The sequence below is a fragment of the Herpailurus yagouaroundi genome, unplaced genomic scaffold (assembly GCF_014898765.1).
Source record: "Herpailurus yagouaroundi ecotype Mexico unplaced genomic scaffold, PumYag 100, whole genome shotgun sequence".
Classification (NCBI taxonomy): Eukaryota; Metazoa; Chordata; class Mammalia; order Carnivora; family Felidae; genus Herpailurus; species Herpailurus yagouaroundi.
Window position 1 is genome coordinate 2,211,321 of NW_024412391.1, and position 20,996 is coordinate 2,232,316.

The 20,996-nt window shown below is 39.1% G+C and overlaps 1 protein-coding gene across 1 annotated transcript in view; it reads right to left on the bottom strand.

Moving 5' to 3' along the window:
• Positions 1-20,996, bottom strand: part of CNTNAP2 (contactin associated protein 2) — a 2,003,978-nt gene that overhangs the window by 1,088,146 nt on the left and 894,836 nt on the right. The window contains exons 5-6 of the mRNA XM_040471688.1: positions 5,703-5,906; positions 1,609-1,793 (exon numbers count right to left, since the gene is read on the bottom strand). Of these exons, the coding sequence (XP_040327622.1) occupies positions 1,609-1,793; positions 5,703-5,906 (389 nt within the window). The remainder of the gene's footprint in view (positions 1-1,608; positions 1,794-5,702; positions 5,907-20,996) is intronic.

Genomic DNA, 20,996 nt, shown 5'->3' on the forward strand with positions numbered 1-20,996 from the left:
CCTGGCTGAAGTCGGACGCTTAACCGACTGCGCCACCCAGGCACCCCTACACTTTATATTTTTAAAGAAGACACAGTGGGGGCGCCTGGGTGGCGCAGTCGGTTAAGCGTCCGACTTCAGCCAGGTCACGATCTCGCGGTCCGTGAGTTCGAGCCCCGCGTCGGGCTCTGGGCTGAGGGCTCAGAGCCTGGAGCCTGTTTCCGATTCTGTGTCTCCCTCACTCTCTGCTCCTCCCCCGTTCATGCTCTGTCTCTTTCTGTCCCAAAAATAAATAAACGTTGAAAAAAAAAATATAAAGAAGACACAGTGATATTTGACATGTTCTGGGCATTATGTGAAACGCTAGCTTGAACTAGTTCACCGTTCCAACATCCTACTACACTGCTTTTGATGATTTCCTGTCTTTGTGAACATGAGTTTTTGGCTGTTTCTCTGATAAAAACAGTGTCACATGAAGGTAAAAGTGGGACAGAAGACGAGAATGGCAGTCAAATCTGATTCCAAAATCTGAGGAGCTAGACAGCACAGGAACACGCCGCCCATCGGCAAGTAACCATTGTTCTTTCTTTCATACGAAGGTACATTTTTTCTTTTATTTTAGCTGCATTTTTTTCAAAGGGCTCCTGAGTTGTTAGGCTATAAACATATATTAAGTTGTTTGGCTCAAACTATTACAGAATAGTCTAGGACTGCTGTGGAAAAATTAATAACACACTGAGAGTTTTGCGAAGTAAGAAAGTTTGGAAACCTCTTGCTGAATAATATTTCATCCTATTTATTTTAGTGCTACTCTCTTTTTTTTCATTGTCATCCTTTTTCTTCTAGAAAATGTAACACTGTTTTTCTAGAACTCTTATCTCTATATGTGATTAACATTTTGTGTGGACATTTTAAGGTTGAACTGCTCTCCAAATAATTTATTAAAAAACCTGAAATGCCAACCTGTATAATATGGGACTATATAGTTTTTATGGGATCGATATGATCAACAATTTTTTTTAATCGTTGGTCATTTAGGGAGTAAAATATGTCCTCTTATTTATGAACAACCTCTTAAAATATTCTATATTTACTTTATTTCTTATATGATAATTATATCTGAGAAAATAGAACCTGACTGAGGAACTATCTACAGTCATGAATTCATAAATGACGTAATATAAATCAGAACTTGGAATTTCTCAGTCAATATTTTGTAATAAATATTAGGCAGCCCTGCGTTTATAATACGATGTCCATCCACCCTCAAGAAGAATGGGTGATTTATAGCATAATTAACTAACAATGGACAGATTACATCTTGTATTTGATTCTGGACTTACTAAATTGCCCTGATGACAGGACAGATGGTCTGTTCCCTTCAAATGATTACGTTGGTACCAAGATTTTTAAAACACTTCAAATACAATTAAAAACTAGAAATTCAGAAACGAATGAAATGACAGCGTGAATAGATTGGGCCCTGAAGTTGAAAGATGAGACTTCCCCGGAGTCGAAAACGGCGTTGGCAGCTACGTGCCTGACGTGCCTGACGGTCTCCCGGCAGAGCCGTGGGGGACGGTGGCAGTCCCCAGGGCCCTCCCGCCACAGCCACGTGCTGGCGCTCACCTCGTAGTCCAGGTCCAGGTAGTCGAACTCTCCGTTGGTGCGGAAGTGCTGCACACCCCTGTCCAGGGTGAGGTTGATGCTCCGGCCCTGGCGCTCGATGACCACAGAGTGCCAGTGGTGATCGTCCAGCAGACTTCCGGTCGTCACAGACGTGTGGCCGTAGATGGGGCCGAGCTGGTTGCTTCCTGAGTCGTGGGACGAACAGAAATGAGGCAGTGACACCACAGTGACCCTGGGGGGCAGCGGACTTTTCATTTACAGCCATAGGCTGGCGTTGCCCTCAAAAGTCCCATCTCCTGACACTGCCGTAGGGCCCAGCATGCATAACTATGCTTAAAAACAGTTGCATACTCAAAATACATAAAAGTTATTAAAAATGGGAAACATCTCCTTTAAGAACAAAAAAAATGAGCTTTTCTCCCCACGGTGCCATGAATTCCGCTAGATCTGATGGGTTCCTTACAGAGTCAGTGCCCATGGCTCTGGAGCAAAGTGCCCGAGTTCTCACACTGGCTCCAGCAGCGGCTCGCGCCATCATCCTGGGCGAGCTGGCCGCTTCCCTGCACATATGCTGCCTCACGTGTAAGATGGAGAAAAGAAGAGCGGCAGCTTTACAAGGTTGCTATGACGATTAAAGTAATTAGTACACGCAAAGAACTCAACTTACTTCTTGGCAAAGAGTGAGCACTCGCTACACCATGTTACCTGTTAACCGTCTTTCATCGTTGCTGTTATTTTTATTATCGGTCAAGGAAACACAGCATGACGGTTTCCAGTTCTCACTGGCTCCAAAAGCGGTCATTTTAAGCACAGTGTAATATTTACTTGCACGGAAAATTAACTCGAGTTATATTTTAAAATAAAAACTTGCAAAAAGGTATCTGTGGCATTAATCTAGTTTATGGCAATAAGGCCATAAATGAGAGTGAAAGGGTGCAAGAATCCAAAATGTTTACTCAAGTCTTCTCTGTTTACCGTTCACACGTTTTATACTGCCTTCTATTTTGCCTAATCAAGTATTGCTTTCCGTGGTCAGGCAAAACTAAATGCTATAAAAATATATCATGGTTTCAGAATAAATAGAATGACAGAAATAAGAGAAACACACAACTGATTAGAGCATCGAATTCTTTCTTTTTCTTTTCTCAAAGTTAGGATGCTAATGATGTCTCCACCTGACATTTTCTATAGTTTTCCTAGATCGGATTTTCTTTCCTTCTGGTGATGAAATGAAACGTGCCGGGATTGTGACCATGATTGTGTATGGACATGTGGCGGTGGGGCAGAGAGGGAGAAAGAAAAGCATGAACAAGTCTAAGTGAAAGGACACACTCAATTTTATTCCTTTAAATTACTTTAAATGGCTACAAGACTCAGCAGCAGCTAGATATGCCTGATATGTAGGTAATGGCATTCAAAAGGCACAGTGGACCTCTGAGTGAGTCCATTTCCTTGACTGTCATAAATTCCAGTCAATCAATAAATCTGCAAGTAAACTGCTTTGCAGTGAAAAGGTAATGATCATTCTGTGAGGTCACAGGATCGGGTACTTGCTTCAGAACAGTAACATCACACCTATATAAAGCACATGGCTTTTAAAAGGCTTCTCTCTGTGTTTCACTTTAGAAAAAAAAAAGGAGAAAGGGTTGAAAAAATGAAGATCCTTAGATATAATTCAACTGCTCTGTGTGTGTGTGTGTGTGTGTGTATGCATATTTGTTCAAGTGTTTAGATTTTATTTTCTGTTATCAAACCTCTCCCCACCCATTTCTGCTTTTCGTCTTCTATTTAAACTTGTTTCAAAAATGATTTAGAGTGGGGCACCTGGGTGGCTCAGTCGGTTAAACAATCAATTCTTGGTTTCGGCTCAGGTCATGATCTCAACGTTCGTGGGTTCGAGCCCCACATCAGGCTCCATGCTAACAGTGCAGAGCCTGCTTGGTATTCTCTTTCTCTCTGTCTCTCTCTCTCCTCCCCTGCTCATATTCTCTGTCGCTCTCTGTCTCTCAAAATAAATGAATAAACTTAAAAAAAAGAAACTGTCCTTTTTAGTATAATACTGATTTTCAAAGTAATAAAATTTAGTACGTTTGGACCGCTCAGACTGATAAGCATGTGAAAGAGGCAGGATCTGTTTTCATGTTCTAATCTTTAGTTTTGTAGCTTTCTCCTGGGATGCATTTAACATGAGAATTTCAGCTATTAATATATTTTAGATGTAAATTTTTGTAGAATTCTGTTACTCTTTATAACAGAAGACTTTATGGAATTTGTATGATGCCCTTCAAAAAGTTCTTACATAAATCCCGAAATTTTTAGCCAAACAAAAGGCTTAAAACGCTTGAAAACAACAAAAGACCAAACCAAAGAGTAACTCACTCTAGTTCAACTCCTTTTCCAGGCAATATTTCATTTCTCTGATTCCTGATTCTCCGATTTCTAGTTGATTATGTTTGAAAAACTCGCTTCCACGTTTCTTATCTTCTCTTAAACCTATGTCAATAAAACTACTGTCCTTTCTATTCCACGGAGAGAAAGAGCAGTAACTTCTACGGGGCGTCAGCCAATATTCACCTGCCTGTCTTCCTCTTCGTGACATCTTAGGTGAATCCGAAACATCAGCCACATCTTTTCTCTTCCTGGTCTCTGACACCACTGGTTCCACCTGCCACGGTCCACTCCCCTCATGTAACACCATGTAACACCTTCTCTCAATCTCATACATGCAACCCCCTGTGTCTAACAGGCAACTGAAATGCACCATGTCCATTTTAGACCTCCTCTATTAGAAGAAACTCATGATCCTTTCTTAGAAGACACTCTATAGAGAAAACAGAGTCGTCTCTACTTCTGAAAACGGCACTTACATCCATTAGGTGTCGAGGAATTCTCTTTCGCTAATTCTCTTTCTTTCTAATTACCAAGCAGGCTGAACTTACCGCTAAAATCATGTCCCAACTAGACCTACTTCCCTGCATCTCTGCTGACGGCCACCTCCACAAGCCAGGGCCATCGCTCACTTGCATGATGCGGAAGTCTGGCTTTGCCTCTCGTGCAAACGGAAGCATTTTATTTTACAGAAGACTCAGCAAAACTTTTAAAAATAAGATCATGAGGCCACATGGTTTAAAGCCTACCTATAGTTTCTCTTCCTTAAAGAATAATATCTAAAACCTTTACCATGCCGTACAGCATCTTAATAGGATTTGAACAATCCCCAACTTCCAGATTTTGTCTTCTCTCCCACTGACTCATTTCATCCACCCCAACCAGCCTCCTTCCTGCTCCCCGAGCAGGCGAGATTTTCATCAGTAGGGATTGCTACCTTGGACTGCTTTTTCTCCTCAACATTCTCATGGCTAGTTTTAGTCATAACTGAGATCTTAGCTTGAGTATCTTCCCGGGAAGGATATTCCTCAATACTTATTCCAAAGTTGACCATTCTTGCCTCTAGTATCCTTTATCATCTTAGCCTATTTAATGGAGCTGATAATACTTATCATTATTTGAAGTCATTGCTTTTGATCCAGTTGTTTTAAAATAATAGATATCATCTGACTCCTCCACTAGGTCATAAATTTCATGAACTCAAGGACCTTCTCTATTTGCTCACCACCATATCTCAGATATTAGTATAGTACCTTGCTTAGGCCAAGAATGTAATAATTATTTTCTAATGAATAAGTATATGCGAATTAAAATGGATTAACCCACTATGGATTAAAAAAATGAATTGAAAACATAACAGAGGGGCGCCTGGGTGGCTCAGTCGGCTAAGCGTCTGACTTCAGCCAGGTCACGATCTCGCGGTCCGTGAGTTCGAGCCCCGCGTCGGGCTCTGGGCTGATGGCTCAGAGCCTGGAGCCTTCTTCCGATTCTGTGTCTCCCTCTCTCTCTGCCCCTCCCCTGTTCATGCTCTGTCTCTGTCTCAAAAATAAATAATCGCTAAAAAAAAAAATTAAAAAAAAAAAAACAAAACATAACAGAAACTGCTTTTTTTTTATAATTTACGTTTTAAGGATTAAGGAACATTAACCTTTTACTAATGGGAATACTAATAAAAGGAAAGAATGGGGCCAAAAGTCAGAACATACCTAGGTTTAAGCTGAAGACCAGCTTGGCTTTTTTCAGTTCCAGGGTAATGTAATCCCCTTGCTGTCCTTCTCCATGCAAGATCACCCCTTCACTTTCAGAGGTTTTAAATTTCAAGGCGATGACATCTTTAAGTGTTTTCATCTTCTTGTTTCTGAATCTATATGGTAACACAACGTGGCCATCAAAGTTGATAACATCAGCCCCTAAAAGAAGAAACAAGTAACATTTTATTTCAATTCTTATATGTCGCTACCCACTGCAAAATACACCCACTTCCAATGGATGTCTGCACAGAATAAATGAGAAAGAAGTTTTTTTCCTGAAAAATCTGGAGTCCTGGTTCTTGTTCTATTTCTTCTTTTGGCTTATGTGTTCTGAAATCAATTTTATGGAGGGTATTCATAAAAAATGATCAAAGGGACCTTTAGTAGCATAAAATCTTACTTCAATTATAATACTAACAACATAAATTCCATTAATTATTTATATGCTTCAAATATTAACTTGGGAGTCTGGAGTTTACTGGAAAAAAGTAATTTTTTAAAAATCTTTGATATATTATGAGATTTTAATATTATCTTTCTCAAATGGGGCTACTCATGGTTTTTAAATATACACTTCACTCACAAATTTATTTTTTGATATAAGAATAAAGGATCCTGGAATGCAAGGTTTGAGGGTGTACTCATTTTTCTAATGGTTTATATTCAACTCCATTTTCAGTAGCCTTTATGGTAGTACCCAGAGTTTATAGCTAATTGAACTTTAAGAAGCTTCTTACTATTTGCTCTTGGACCTCACATCTGCCTGAAATTTCTTGTTAGCTGCATTCTTTGGAAGAGAGAGACAGACTGCCCATGTTTTTTCCTACCATGAGCAAAGACATCCTTACCCATATATGTGTTACAAGAACAAATATCTAGCCTCATCTCTGACTAGAGTAACTCTAATTTGAGTTTAGAGAATTTTATTGAAGACATAAAATTACATAAACTTTTTGGAAGCATGAACAATTTTGTCACCATCCTTAGAAACAGGTGATGGGGGGGAGTGGATTAGTTTCATAATTGCTACTTACTCACACCAGAAAGAAAAATGAAATGTATCTTACTTATTATGCACTATTGGTTAGTAAATTCCCAATCCATGGGATGGCTCAAAGATGAACTGTAATTATTCATATCAAGTTTTGAGTACAAACAGAAGCTTAGTTATAATTAGACCTTTGTCATTAAAAATATTTGTAAAAATCCTTTCCTTTTAGCTTTTACTTTTAAATAATAGAAAACCTAGTCATGGGGCACCTGGGTGGCTCAGTCTATTAAGCGTCTGACTTTAGCTAAGGTCATGATCTCACAGTTCGTGGGTTCGAGTCCCACTTCGGGCTCTGCGCTGACAGCTCAGAGCCTGGAGCCTGCTTTGGATTCTAAGTCTCCCTCTCTGCCCCTCCCCCAGAGACAGCTCGTGCTCACGCTCTCTCTCTCTCTCTCTCTCTCTCTCTCTCTCAGAAATGAATAAACATCAAAAACAAATTTAAAAAATAAAACAAAACCTAGTCAAACTAGATAGCTTTAATTACTTTAGAATTACAAGCCTGAATGAAGCCCGCCTCTCAGTTTGGGGCAAGGTCTTGCTAAAGAATACCTGAGTGACATTGGAGAAAAATAATAACAAGTTTAAAGTCTCCTGAAGAAATGTTTTCTCATCTCCTGTCCTAGTTCTCTGGCACTCGTTTGCTTCAGTTGCCACAGGGAATACTTTAAGCGGGCCACCCCATGGTAGCTTCAGTGGTGGGACAGAATGTAGTCACCACGGCCACATCCACTTTGTGCGTCACTTGCCATTACAAGTTTTGCTCCTATTTAGTTCTTATTTAATTAGAGAATTGTTGCATTCTACAAAGTTCAGAAAGAAAAATATAACTTTGCACTTTAAATTTTCATCCATATAGTCAATTCATTACCGTCCATAAAAAGACCTTCTTAATCAACAGAATTCTGTTCTTGAAGGCTGTAAATCACAGAGGTTTATTTTACTATGGGGGAAAAACCAACCATTAAATTTAGGCTTCTGCTAACACTGCAAAGCCAATTAGACTTTAGCTTAATCATCTATACTCTCACAGCTGAATTGCAATTGCAATATCTTTATCATCTGTGATGAGAGGTAAGAGAGAAAAAAAGTGGAATATGATTATAAAATCCCAGGTTGAATTTATAATCCAGCAGTCAGGAGAAATTACTTTTTGTCTTGAAAAGTACATAAACGAAAAGTCAGGAGGAGGGAGTAAATTCTGAACTCCAGAAAGTAATTTTGCAGTCAATTTCATGTCAGTGACAGTTGAATAATAGACACATCATTGTTTTATACACCTTCAATATATATTAATTGACATAAAATATTCCCCATTCATCTCTCAGGAAGGAAATGTTCCCTGAGCTTAGATAGAAGAAAGAATTCACCCCTCTGCTATCTTCTTCTAAATCAAAATCTACAATCAGTTCCAGGCACAGAATACCACAAATGTTGGTGCCTCTCGTCCTCACTTTTAGGACAATGGAAAAAGTGAGAAGAAGGATGGGCATGGTTGATCTCTTCATGCAGCCCTAGAATATTAAGAAACACATAAAGGAACCCTATTCATGTGGACCAACACTCATCTGACAAATGGTAAGTGGTCAATGGTCATTCGAGAAACTGATAAAATGCTCTGCAAGCCAGCTCTCTTGCATTATGAAACCAAAGCTGTTCTCCTATGACTAAGTTAAAACTTGCATATCAGTATGTGGACGTGAGCTTAGAGTGGTCTTTGAAATTACAAAATTCCTCTAAATAATCTGTGATATAAAATTCTTACAGAAAAACATACTGTACACTCTGAAGAGAGTCTGGGATATTATAAAAACTATCAGAATTTAATTCTATTTCCTACAAAAATATATTTAAATTTCATTTGACATCTAATACTATGTTGTGCTTATTTTGGGACAAGCCACCTTCCCCCCCACCCCTATTACCCTGATTGCTTATCACTCCCTAGAATTAAGTTTTCTATGCAGTGATTAAATATGTATGGCTGAACTGTTTAAGCAATCTGAACAACAACAATGGCTAGTCAAAGACTGAATGCAAAATCACAGTGCTTCCCCGATTCTGTTTCTAACAATAACTCAGAGAGCTGGTAACGTGCCCAATTCATCAAAATGTCATGGTAGAGAAGGCTGTTTTCTTTTCTTTTTATTTTAATTTCATTGTTAGTCTTTACTTTCTGAATTTGGATATTTTGGAGGAGGGTTTACCATCTAAAGATTTTAATATTTAAAAACTATCTTTGCTATATTTTTTTACTAAAATATAATGTATGTTTCCAATTGAAAGGAAATTAATACAGAAACAGAGATGTAGAAAGTAAATTCTGAACATAGGAGATCACCAATATGATCAATATGGGCAAAAGGCTGGTGCACATCCTTCTACATTTTACAGTTATTCATCTACCCACCTACCCACCTATTTAATGTGAGGAATTATCCAAACATCATTCTATATAGATATATGCATAGGTGTGTGTGTGTGTGTGCGTGTGTGTGTATGGAGGGGTGGAGAGAGAGAGACAAGAATGTCATTTCCTTTGGTTATGGTTCAGAATGTTGACTGATAAGCAGCTTGAGTTTTGGATAAATAATATTTACAAATATTAGTTGAGAAATTGTATGTTTTAGCTAATTCATGTTTTACTGACCTTCATGCACCAAGCCACTTACATAAAGTAAGCATATATATAATTTGAAATGGTAATTTAGCCTATTTGTTTGAAAGAAATAAAAATGTATTTGAATACAGCACTCCAAAATAAGTACTTAGGAACTACTTCTGATTTCCTGTTTTCTTATAAATATTTCACTTTCTTGCAAAAGAACTGAGAATACAAAAGGGTTAAAGAACAAAATAGATGGGGCGCCTGGGTGGCTCAGTCGGTTAAGCGTCCAACTTAGGCTCAGGTCACGATCTCGCGGTCCGTGAGTTCGAGCCCCGCGTCAGGCTCTGTGCTGACTGCTCAGAGCCTGGAGCTTGTTTCCGATTCTGTGTCTCCCTCTCTCTCTGACCCTCCCCCGTTCATGCTCTGTCTCTCTCTGTCTCAAAAATAAACGTTTAAAAAAAATTAAAAAAAGAACAAAATCAAAAGGACATAATTCTATTTTACTGAAATAGCTACTCATAATGTCCATTTATTAATTTTTTTTAGTTTATTTATTTTTGAGAGAGAGAGCACAAGCAGGGGAAGGGCAGAGACAGAGGAAGACACAGAATCGGAAGCAGGATCCAGGCTCTGAGCTATCAGCACAGAGCCAGATGCAGGGCTCAAACTCACATATGGTGAGATCATGACCCGAGCCAAAGTTGGACGCTTAACCAACTGAGCCATTCAGGTGCCGCTCATAATGTCCATTTCTGATCATTTGAATCTGCATACACAGAATATGTATGTGTGTGTATATGTATATAACAAACCTATATAATCCATATATACGTATATATATACACAAACATATGGATTACACTCTATTGTTTGGTTTTTGTCAATAAACATTAGTTTTTATGTCACTTTTTTTCCAAAAGAGGATTTCTGCTAGCTAAAAACATACCATCAGTCGGATGTCCAATTTCTTCAATGAGAATTTGTTTTTGCTATTTTCTTTATAATAAAACTTTTATTTTGGAATAATTTCAGATAAACAGAAAAGGTTCCAAAAACAGAACAGGGTTCCCATACACCCTCACTCAGCTTCTTCTACTGTTAACACTGTACGTAACCTGAATGTGTGTCAAATCTAAGACATTAACTTAGAACACTATTCATTGAAATACAGACCATGTTGAGATTTCACCAGCTTTCACAAATGTCTTTTCTTTTTCAGGATTTCGCAATGCATTCAGTCAGCATGTTTCCTTAGTTTCCTCCAATTGGTGACAGTTTCTCAGTCCTCTGTAACTCTGACACTTTAGAAGACTACCAGTCTCATATTTTGTTGACTCTTCCTCAGCCTACGTAGGTCTGAATTTTTGAGGAATGGACTGGTGTTATAGCTGTTTGGGGAGACCACCATAGACTTGCGGTGTCATCACTTACCAGGGGAAGCACCATCTCAACGTAACTTCTCCCTAGTGACGTTGGCTAAGGTGATATCTGCCGCCTTACTGTTTTTCCTTTTGTTTTGTTTTCCTTTTACTCTCTGGGGAAGTGAGTCACCAGGGTTCAGTCCATACATAGGGTAAGGGGAATTAACTCCACCTCATGGAGACAGAAGTATCTACATGTATTGCTTGGAATTCTTCTGAAGGAAGATTTGTTCTATTCATTTACTCATGTATATCACTGTGGGATTGCACATGTTTATTCTTTTAGCTGAACTGAATACTGCCAGTACTCAAAGTGTTCCAGCTTTGGCCATCAGGAGCTCTTTCAGACCATCTCTTTCGTCTATTTGCCCTGTGGCACCTCCTGCTCTGCCCCCCCCCCCCCCCTTCGCGTTCTCTCTCTCTCTCTCTTTCTCTCTCTCTCTTACTCACTCACTCAATTCCTCACTTCCTGGCACTACAAAATTCTCTAACTTCATCTTGCAATGTCCTTGCCCTGAATGTAGAACTCAGACATTTTTCCAAGAAGCCCCAAATTCACATGGTACTGAGAAACTTACAGCTTGTTTTTTTAGTTTGCTTTTTAGAAAGTACAAAATAGTTTTTCTGTAAATATACATCATTGTAATCTATCTGTATTTTATATCCTTTCACACAAACAGATGACTGAAAGAAAAAGGACACAAATTTATGAAGTATTTCTTAGTAGCTGATTTCACAAAGATTTGCTATGATTTTTTTTTTAACTTTTTTTTCAACGTTTATTTTTGGGACAGAGAGAGACAGAGCATGAACGGGGAGGGGCAGAGAGAGAGGGAGACACAGAATCGGAAACAGGCTCCAGCTCTAAGCCATCAGCCCAGAGCCTGACGCGGGGCTCGAACTCACGGACCGCGAGATCGTGACCTGGCTGAAGTCGGATGCTTAACTGACTGCGCCACCCAGGCGCCCCATGATTTGCTATGATTTTGAAGCTCTCTCCATTTCAATCAAATCTTTTTGCATAGTGACTTTTAAAAGCAGTAGTAATATTTAAGTGATTACTGATTACTATTTAAATACACTGAAGTGACTATTAATTTTTTTTTCATGTCTTTATTTTATTTTGACAGGGAGACAGAGTGTGAGCAGAGGGAGGGGTAAAGAGAGAGAGAGACACAATGTGAAGCAGGCTCCAGGCTTTCAGCTGTCAGCACAGAGCCCAGTGCAGGGCTAAAGCCCACAGACCATGAGATCATGACTTGAGCTGACATTGGATGCTTAACCGACTGAGCCATCTAGGCGCCCGTGAAGTGACCATTAATTTAAGTGGTAATCTAAAGGGTTTGATATTTTAAAATAAGTTGTTTTATTATCATAAAATATGTACTCACTGTAAAAATTTTATATCATATATGAAAGCAAAAAAAGGCCATTTACATTATATACAATTATACCACATAGTTTTCAAAATACTCAATGTTTTTCTATATATATTATTCCAGTATTTTTTCTGCTAAATTTTTCTTCAATGAAATTTTCAATGGCTACACAGTACTCTACTGCACATGAGCTTTAAGTTTTAAAAATAATTTCCTATTTTGAAAAAAAATAATTTCCTATTTCGTACATCGTATTATGTAAGCTCTATGCTCAACATGGGTTTTGACTCATGACCTTAAGATCAAGTGTCACATGCCCTACATACTAAGCCAGCCAGGCACCCATTTTTAACATTACATTCATATAAATACATACCCAGGCCACTTTCAATAGTTTGAAATATATCTCTGGAAGTAAAGCTTAAAAACACTACCAGGTGAAATTTCCTTAGTTTTGTAAATGTTGCATAAATGCAAATCTATATATTCTTTTTTAAAGTATGGGTATCTTTTTTAATGTTTATTTATTTTGAGAGAGAGAGAACATGTGTGTGAGCGAGGGACAGAGGCTGAAAGGGAGAAAGAAAACCAAGCAGGTTCCACACTAACAGCAGAGTGCCCGATGTGGGGCTCAATCTTACAAACCACGATATCATGACCTGAGCAGAAAACCAAAAGTCGGATGCCTACCAACTGATCCAACAGATGCCCCATTTTATTTTGAATACGTTGACCATTCCTTACAAAACAGCATGCCTGCTGCCATCTTTACTCTCCATCTATTCAACTCACTTCTATTCTTCACAACATTTATCTCTACCTGACATGTTCATGTGTTTATATATTTACAGCATGATACACATTCCCCTCTTCTGAAAACATATGCGTCAGAGACTTTGTTTTCCTTTATCCTGAAGCCCAGTACTCAGTGCCTTAGAAACAGTTGGGACTGGGGCACCTGGGTGGTGCAGTCGGTTAAGCGTCTGACTTCAGCTTGGGTCACAATCTCACGGTCCGTGGGTTCGAGCCCCGCGTTGGACTCTGGACTGATGGCTCAGGGCCTGGAGCCTGCTTCCGATTCTGTGTCTCCTTCTCTCTCTGCCCCTCCCCCCTTCATGCTCTGTCTCTCTCTGTCTCAAAAATAAATAAAAACGTTAAAAAAAATTTAAAAAAAAAGAAACAGTTGGGACTCAGTATTTGTTAAATGATTTCATGTTGTCATTCATATTTCAATAAATTGGATTAAAGTATTAAATACACTATTGTTTTACTTTTTCATTAAAAATCAGAATCACCAGATTGGAAGAAATTTCAAGAACCATTCTGATTCCCCTTGGGCATGACAGTTTTTCATATATCCAAGGTTTCAACTATCAGAAGAAAAGAATGGTAATGTTAGGCTATTTTTTGTGTGTGGGGGGTGGAGGGATACAATTCGTTCCATTATTATTAATTAACTTGGTATTATTCAACCAACAGATATTAACTCCGGAAGAACATAATCTATCTCATCACATCGGCACACTACTCTGATCTGATTAATTTCTTTCTTCTAAACCACTGCCTTTTCTTTCAATATACCTGTGGTTTAAACCTAAAGAGTTAAAATAGATTCCAAAATGTCAATAACAGGTAATTTAGAATAATAGCAAAATAAGCCTTTTCCAAATACTTCAAAAATTATCTAGATATAGACTCTGAAAAGTCACTTCTATTTGGGGGAAGTAATAAAACAAAAACCTTCAAGGCTCTTACATGAAGGTCAGCATCTCACAATTTGTGCAATATTTCTCCTTAAGTTGTGTTGCTTTGCCCTTAAGTACTTGATAACTTATGGCAGAAAAACATCAGAGGAGTCTGATTTTATTTTTCCATAGGATTGGACTCTGGTATCTAACTGCCTGGAAGATCCACATGGACTTTCCACAGGTAAATCTAACTCTATGCATCCAACACATAATTCCTTCTCTGGGCTGGCCACCTCTGCCCTTGGATCCATTATCCAGTCACTCAAGACAGAGACCTGAGGCTTTCTTTAGTGTCTTCCTATCTCATGCAGTCACATCTGCCCAGTTCCAAGCCCTGTGAAATTTAAAATGTCTATGTTTTCTTTCTTTCTTTTTTATTAATATTTTACTTATTGTCAAGTTAGCTAACATAAATGCAGTCTTGGCTTCAGGAGTAGATTCCCGTGATTCATCACTTGTATACAACACCCAGTGCTCATCCCAACAAGTGCCTTCTTCATACCTATCACCCATTTACCCCACCGCCATCACCCCTCAGTTTGTTCTCTGTATTTAAGAGTCTCTTACGGTTTGCCTCCCTTTTTGTATCTAATTTTTCCTTCCCTTCCCCTATGGTCATCTGCTAAGTTTCTCAAATTCCACATATGAGTGAAAGCATATGATATCTGTCTTTCTCGGACTGGCTTATTTCACCTAGCAAAATACCCTCCAGTTCCATCCACGTTGTGCAATATACCATATCTTCTTTATCCATTCACCAGTTGATGGACATTTGGGCTCTTTCTATAATTTATCTATTGTTGATAGTGCTGCTATAAACATTGGGGTGCATGTGCCCCTTCGAATCAGCACTCCTGTATCCTTTAGATACATTTCTAGTAGTGTTATTACTAGGTTGTAGCGGTAATTCTATTTTTAATTTTTAGAGGAACCCCATACCGTTTTCCAAAGTGGCTGTATGAGTTTGCATTCCCACCAACAGTGCAAGAGGGTAACACTCTCCACATCCTTGCCAACATCTGTTGTTTCCTAAGTTGTTAATTTTAGCCACTCTGACCAGCATAAGGTGGTACCTCGATGTGGTTTTGATTTGTAATTCCCTGATGATGAGCAATGTTGAGCATCATTTCGTGCGTCTGTTTGCCATCTGAATGTCTTCTTTGGAAAAGTGTCTATCCGTATCTTCTGCCCGTTTCTTCACTGGATTATTTGCTTTTTGTGTATTGAGTTTGGTACGTTATTTATAGATTTTTGATACTAACCCTTTATCTGATATATCATTTGCAAATATCTCCTCCCATTCCATTGGTTGCCTTTTAGTTTTGTTATTTCCTTTGCTGTGCAGAGGCTTTTTTATCTTGATTAAGTCCCAACAATTCATTTTTGCTTTTATTTCCCTTGCTTCCAGTGGCATGTCAGGTAAGAAGTTGCTGCAGCCGAGGTCAAAGAGGTTGCAACCTGTTCTCTCCTGTAGTTTTTGGTTTCCTGTCTCACATTTACATCTTTCATACATTTTGAGTTCATTTTTGTGTATGGTGTAAGAAAGTGGTCCAGGTTCATTCTTCTGCATGTCGCTGTCCAGCTCTCCCAGCACCATTTACTAAAGAGGCTGTCTTTTTTCCACTGGATAGTCTTTCTTGCTTTGTCGAAGATTAGTTGGCCATATATTTGTGGATCCATTTCTAGGTTCTCTATTCTATTCCATTGGACTATGTATCTGTTTTTGTGCCAATACCATACTGTCTTGATGATTACAGCTTTGTAATACAGGCTAAAGTCTGGAATTGTGATGCCTCCACTTTGGTACTCTTTTTCAACATTACTTTGACTATTCAGAGTCTTTTGTGGATCCATACAATTTTATGATTGTTTGTTCTAGTTCTGTGAAGAATGCTGGTGTTATTTTGATTGAGATTGCACTGAATGTGTAGATTGCGTTGGGTAGTATTGACATTTTAACAATAATTGTTCTTCCAATCCATGAGCATGGAATGTTTTTCCATTTCTTTGTGTCTTCAATTTCTTTCATAAGCTTTCTATAGTTTTCAGCATACACATCTTTTACCTCTTTGGTTGGTTTATTCCTAGGTATTTTATAGTTCTTGGTGCAATTGTAAATGGGAATGATTCCTTGATATCTCTTTCTGTTGCTTCATTATTGGTGTATAGAAATGCAACTGATTTCTGTATACTGATTTTATATCCAGCAACTTTGCTGAATTCATGTATAAGCTTTAGCAGTTTTTTGGTTGAGTCTTTCTGGTTTTCCATGTAAAGTATGATGTCATTTGTGAAGAGTGAAAGTTTGACTTTCTTTGCCAATTTGGATGCCTTTTATTTCATTTTGTTGCCTGACTGCTGATGCTAGGACTTCCAACACTATGTTAAACAACAGTGGTGAGAGTGGACATCCCTGTCGTGTTCCTGATCTCAGGGGGGAAGCTCTCAGTTTTCCCCATTGATGATGATATTAGCTGTGGGAATTTCATATATGGCTTTTATGATGTTAACGTATGTTCCTTCTATCCCGACTTTCTTGAGGGTTTTTGTTAAGAAAGGATGCTGTATTTTGTCAAATATTTTTCCTGCTTCTATTGACAGGATCCTATGGTTCTTATCCTTTCTTTTACTAATGTGATGCAACATGTTGGTTGATTTGCAAATACTGAACCAGCCCTGAAGCTCAGGAATGAATCTCATGTGATCATGGTGAATAATGCTTTCAATATACTGTTGAGTTTAGGGTGCTTGGGTGGCTCAGTAGGTTAAGTGTACAACTTTGGCCCAGGTCATGATCTCACAGTTAGTGGGTTCGAGCCGTGTGTCAGGCTCTCTGCTGACAGCTCAGAGCCTGGAGCCTGCTTCGGATTCTGTGTCTTCTTCTTTCTCTTCCCTTCCTTTGCTCATGCTCTGTCTCTCAAAAATAAACATTAAAAAAATAATCACTGTTGAATTCGATTTGCTAGTATCTTGTTGAGAATTTTTACATCCATGTTCATCAAGGATATTGGCCCATAATTCTCCTTTTTAGTGGGGTCTTTGTCTGGTTTTGGAATCAAGGCAATGCTGGCTTCATAGGATGAGTCTGGAAGCTTTCCTTCTATTTCTATTTTTTTGGAACAGAATAGGTATTAACTCTGCTTTAAATGTCTGGTAGAATTCCCCTGGGGAGCCATCTGACACAGGACTCTTATTTGTTGGGAGATTTTTTGATAACCTATTCAATCTCTTCACTGGTTATGGGTCTGTTCAAATTTTCCAATTCTTCCCATTTGAGTTTGGTACAGTGTGAATGCATAGGAACTTGTCCATTTCTCCCAGGCTGTCCAGTTTGTGGGCATGTAATTTTTCATAATGTTCTCTAATAACTGTTTGTATTTCTGTGGTGTGGGTTGTGATATCTTTAATTCATAATGCTATCTATTTTGGGTCCTCTTTTTTTTTTTGAGAAGTCTGTCTAGGGGGTTATCAATTTTGTTTATTCTTTCAAAAAAACCAGCTGTTGATACATTGATCTTTTATACTGTTTTTTTTTATTCTGTTTATTTCTGCTCTAATCTTTATTATTTCTCTTTTTCTGGTTGCTTTGGACTTTCTTTGATGCTCCCTTTCTAGCTCCTTCAGGTGTGAGGTTAGGTTCTGTATTTTGGACCTTTCTTGCTTCTTGAGATAGGCCTGAATTGCAATGTATTTTCCTTCTAGGACTGCCTTTGCTGCATCTCAAAGGGCTTGGACTATCGTGTTTTCATTTCATTTGCTTCATCTATTTTTTTTTTTAATTTCTTAATTTCAGGGTTGACTCATTCATTCTTTAGCAGGATGTTCTTCAACCTCCATGTATCTGGGGGCTTTCCAAATGTTTTCTTCTGGTTTATTTCAACTTTCATAGCATTGTGATCTGAAAATATGCATGGTATGATCTCAATCCTTTTGTTGAGAGTTTTTTTGTGACCCAGTATGTGATCTATTTTGGAGAATGTTCCATGTGCACTTGAGAACAATCTGTATTCTGCTTTTGGGTGAAAAGTTATGAATATATATGTTAAGTCCATCTGGTCCAATGTGTCATTCAGAGCCATTGTTTCCTTATTGACTTTTTGCCTAGATGGTCAGTCCATTGTTGTAAGTGGAGTATTAAAGTCCCCTACAATCATGGTATTATTATCTATACATTTATGTTTGTGATTAATTGATTTATATATTTGGGTACTTTCATGCTGGGGGCATAAACATTTACAATTGTTAGCTTTTCTTGATGGATAGACCCCTTAATTATGATATAATGCCCGTTTCATCTCTTGTTAACAGTGTTTGTTTTAAAATCTAGTTTGTCTGATGTAAGCATAGCTAGTCCAGCTTTCTTTTGACATCCAGTAGCATGACAGATCGTTCTCTACCCCCCATTTTTCCAATCTGCAGGTGTCCTCAGGTCTAAAATAAGTCTCTTGTAGGCAGCATATAGATGGATCTTGTTTTGTTTTCTTTTGTTTTGTCTTTATCCATTCTGATACCCTATGTCTTTTGATGAGGGCATTTAGTCAATTCACTTTCACAGTGATTATTGAAAGATATGGATTTAGTGTCATTGTGTTATCTGTAGGTTTCACGCTTGTGGTGATGTCTCTGGTCCTTTGTAGTCTTTGCTGCATTCCACTTACAGAGTCCCCCCTGGGATCTCCTACAGGGCTGGTTTAGTGGTCATGAACTCCTTTAGTTTTTGTTTATCTGGGGAAGGCTTTATCTCTCCTACTCTGAATGAAAGCCTTGCTGGATAAAGGATTCTTGGCTGCATATTTTTTCCTATTCAGCAATTTGAATATTTCCTGCCACTCCCTTCTGGCCTGCCAAGTTTCAGTGGACATAACTGCTACTTCCCTTATGTGTCTACCCTTGTAGGTTAAAGCCTGTTTGTCCCCAGTTGTTTTCGGAATTCTCTCTTTAGCTTTGTATTTTGCCAGTTTCACTATGATAAGTTGTGCTGTTGACCTATTTTTGTTGATTGTGAAGGGAGTTCTCTGTGCCTCTTAGACTTGTATGCCCGTTTCTTTCCCCATATTAGTAAAGTTCTCAGCTATAATTTGTACAAATAAACCTTCTGCCCCTTTCTCTCCTTCTTCTTCTTATGGAACTCCTATGATATGGGTATTACTTTGGTTTACTGAATCACTTAGGTCTCTAATTCTCCCTGAGTAGTCTAGTAACTTCCTTTCCCTCTTTGTTTCTGTTTTATTGTTGTCCATAATTTTATCTCCTATTTCACCTACTCTCTCCTCTGCTTCTTCCATCCTTGCTGTCTCTTCGTCTAGTTTATTCTGCATCTCACTTACAACATTTCTTAATTCACTGTGACTATTTCTTAGGTCTTTGATCTCTGCAGCACTAGATGCTCTGCTGTCTTCCATGCTTTTTTCAGGCCCGGCTATCAGTCTTGTGACTGTTATTCTAAATTCTTGTTCAGCTGTATTGTTTACATCCGTCGTGAGCAATTCTTTGACTGTCATTTCTTCCTGGAGTTTCTTTTGGGGAGAATCTTCTGTTTCATCATTTTGACTAGGTTTCTGTATTTTATGTATTGTAATTGCTTGCTATGTGTCCTGTACCTGCAAAAACTACCGTATTAAAAAGGGGTCGTACACTGTCCAGGGCCTGGCACTGCAGTAAGTGTTTCTGAGTGAGTTGTATGCACTCTGGCTCCTCTATCTCCCTGGTCAGTCAGCTCTTACTTTCTCATAGTGCTGGACTGTTTAGACCTTCCACCAGGTGTGCTTTGATTTGTTCGTTGAAGTAACCCTGGAAAAAAGGAAAGAACAGGGGACCTGATCCCATACAAAGAAAAAAAAAATGAAGGGTGGGAAGGGACCAGCAAGCAGAGAATCAAAGAAATTATAAGGCTTAATGTAGAGAGAGAGAGAAAGGAAAATAAAGACGACAAAGATAGAGAAAAGGTATTAAAAGAATACAGTAAAAATGCCTGATTAAACAAAGCAGAGAAAGAAAAAAAATATATATATAGTAACATTTGACAAAAAATCAAACGAGAAACTATGAGCCTGATTCCAAAGGAAAAAAAAAAAACAACAAAATCAAACAAAAAAAATAAACAACCAAAAAAACAAGAGGGTAGAAAGAACAAGAAAAGAGAGGAAAGAAAAAAGAAAAAGAAAGCCTAACATTCAAAACCTCAGGAGTTGTCTGTTGGTGCCTGGGACCCACGGCTGTGGTGGTCTGGAGGAGAGGCCATCTGGTTCAGTGTCAGTCCCACTCTGGTCCATAAGCAGGTAGGAGGCATAGAGGGGTGGGGTTGGGTGTAAGCAGGTCCCACCTCCCCTGGGGACCGCTGTCCTGTGTGCCCTGAAGCCCCATCGTGTGGGTGAATTCGAGGAAAATGGTGAACCCCCCCCAATCTCTCCTCCCCAGACCGGGTGTCCCAAACCATGCCATTCAGGCAGCCCTCACAGAGCAGTGAGGACAGGCTGGTTTTTCCTGCTCCACAGTCTCCAGCTTCTCCTAGGCACTTTAGCTGGGATTCAAAACTCACTGTCTTCAAGAATCTTGCACCACAAGGACTCGGTTCTGGAATGACCACTCTGCCCTTTCACCAAAGGGGCTGTGGCTGGTGCATGCAAAGTCTTTTGTCTTTTGGAGGCAATAAATCATCTTCCCACAGCACTCGGGAGAGGGGACTAATCTCTCCCAGTGCGCCCCTGAGATCACTACCATGCCCCAGCTCCCAGGCCTCCAGGTGCAGGCCATAGCTTAGGTCCAGAGAAAAGTCAGGCACTTTTGAAAACTGTGACCTTCAGTTCCATAGTTCTCAGTCCCCAGCCTTTGGTCCGGAGAGGTTTTTCTCTTGTCCTAACACAATGCCACAATCCACAGCTTCTCTTCTCCCTTTTGTCTCTCCACAGAAGGGGATCCTTCCCCTCTGTGCCTACACTGCCCACTGTTTTCTCTCTCCCAATTCACACCTGCATCTCTGTCCCATCTAGCTCTCTCCCTCCACCTGTGGAGTTCCTTCTGTTACCCCGCAGATCAGCATGTGTAC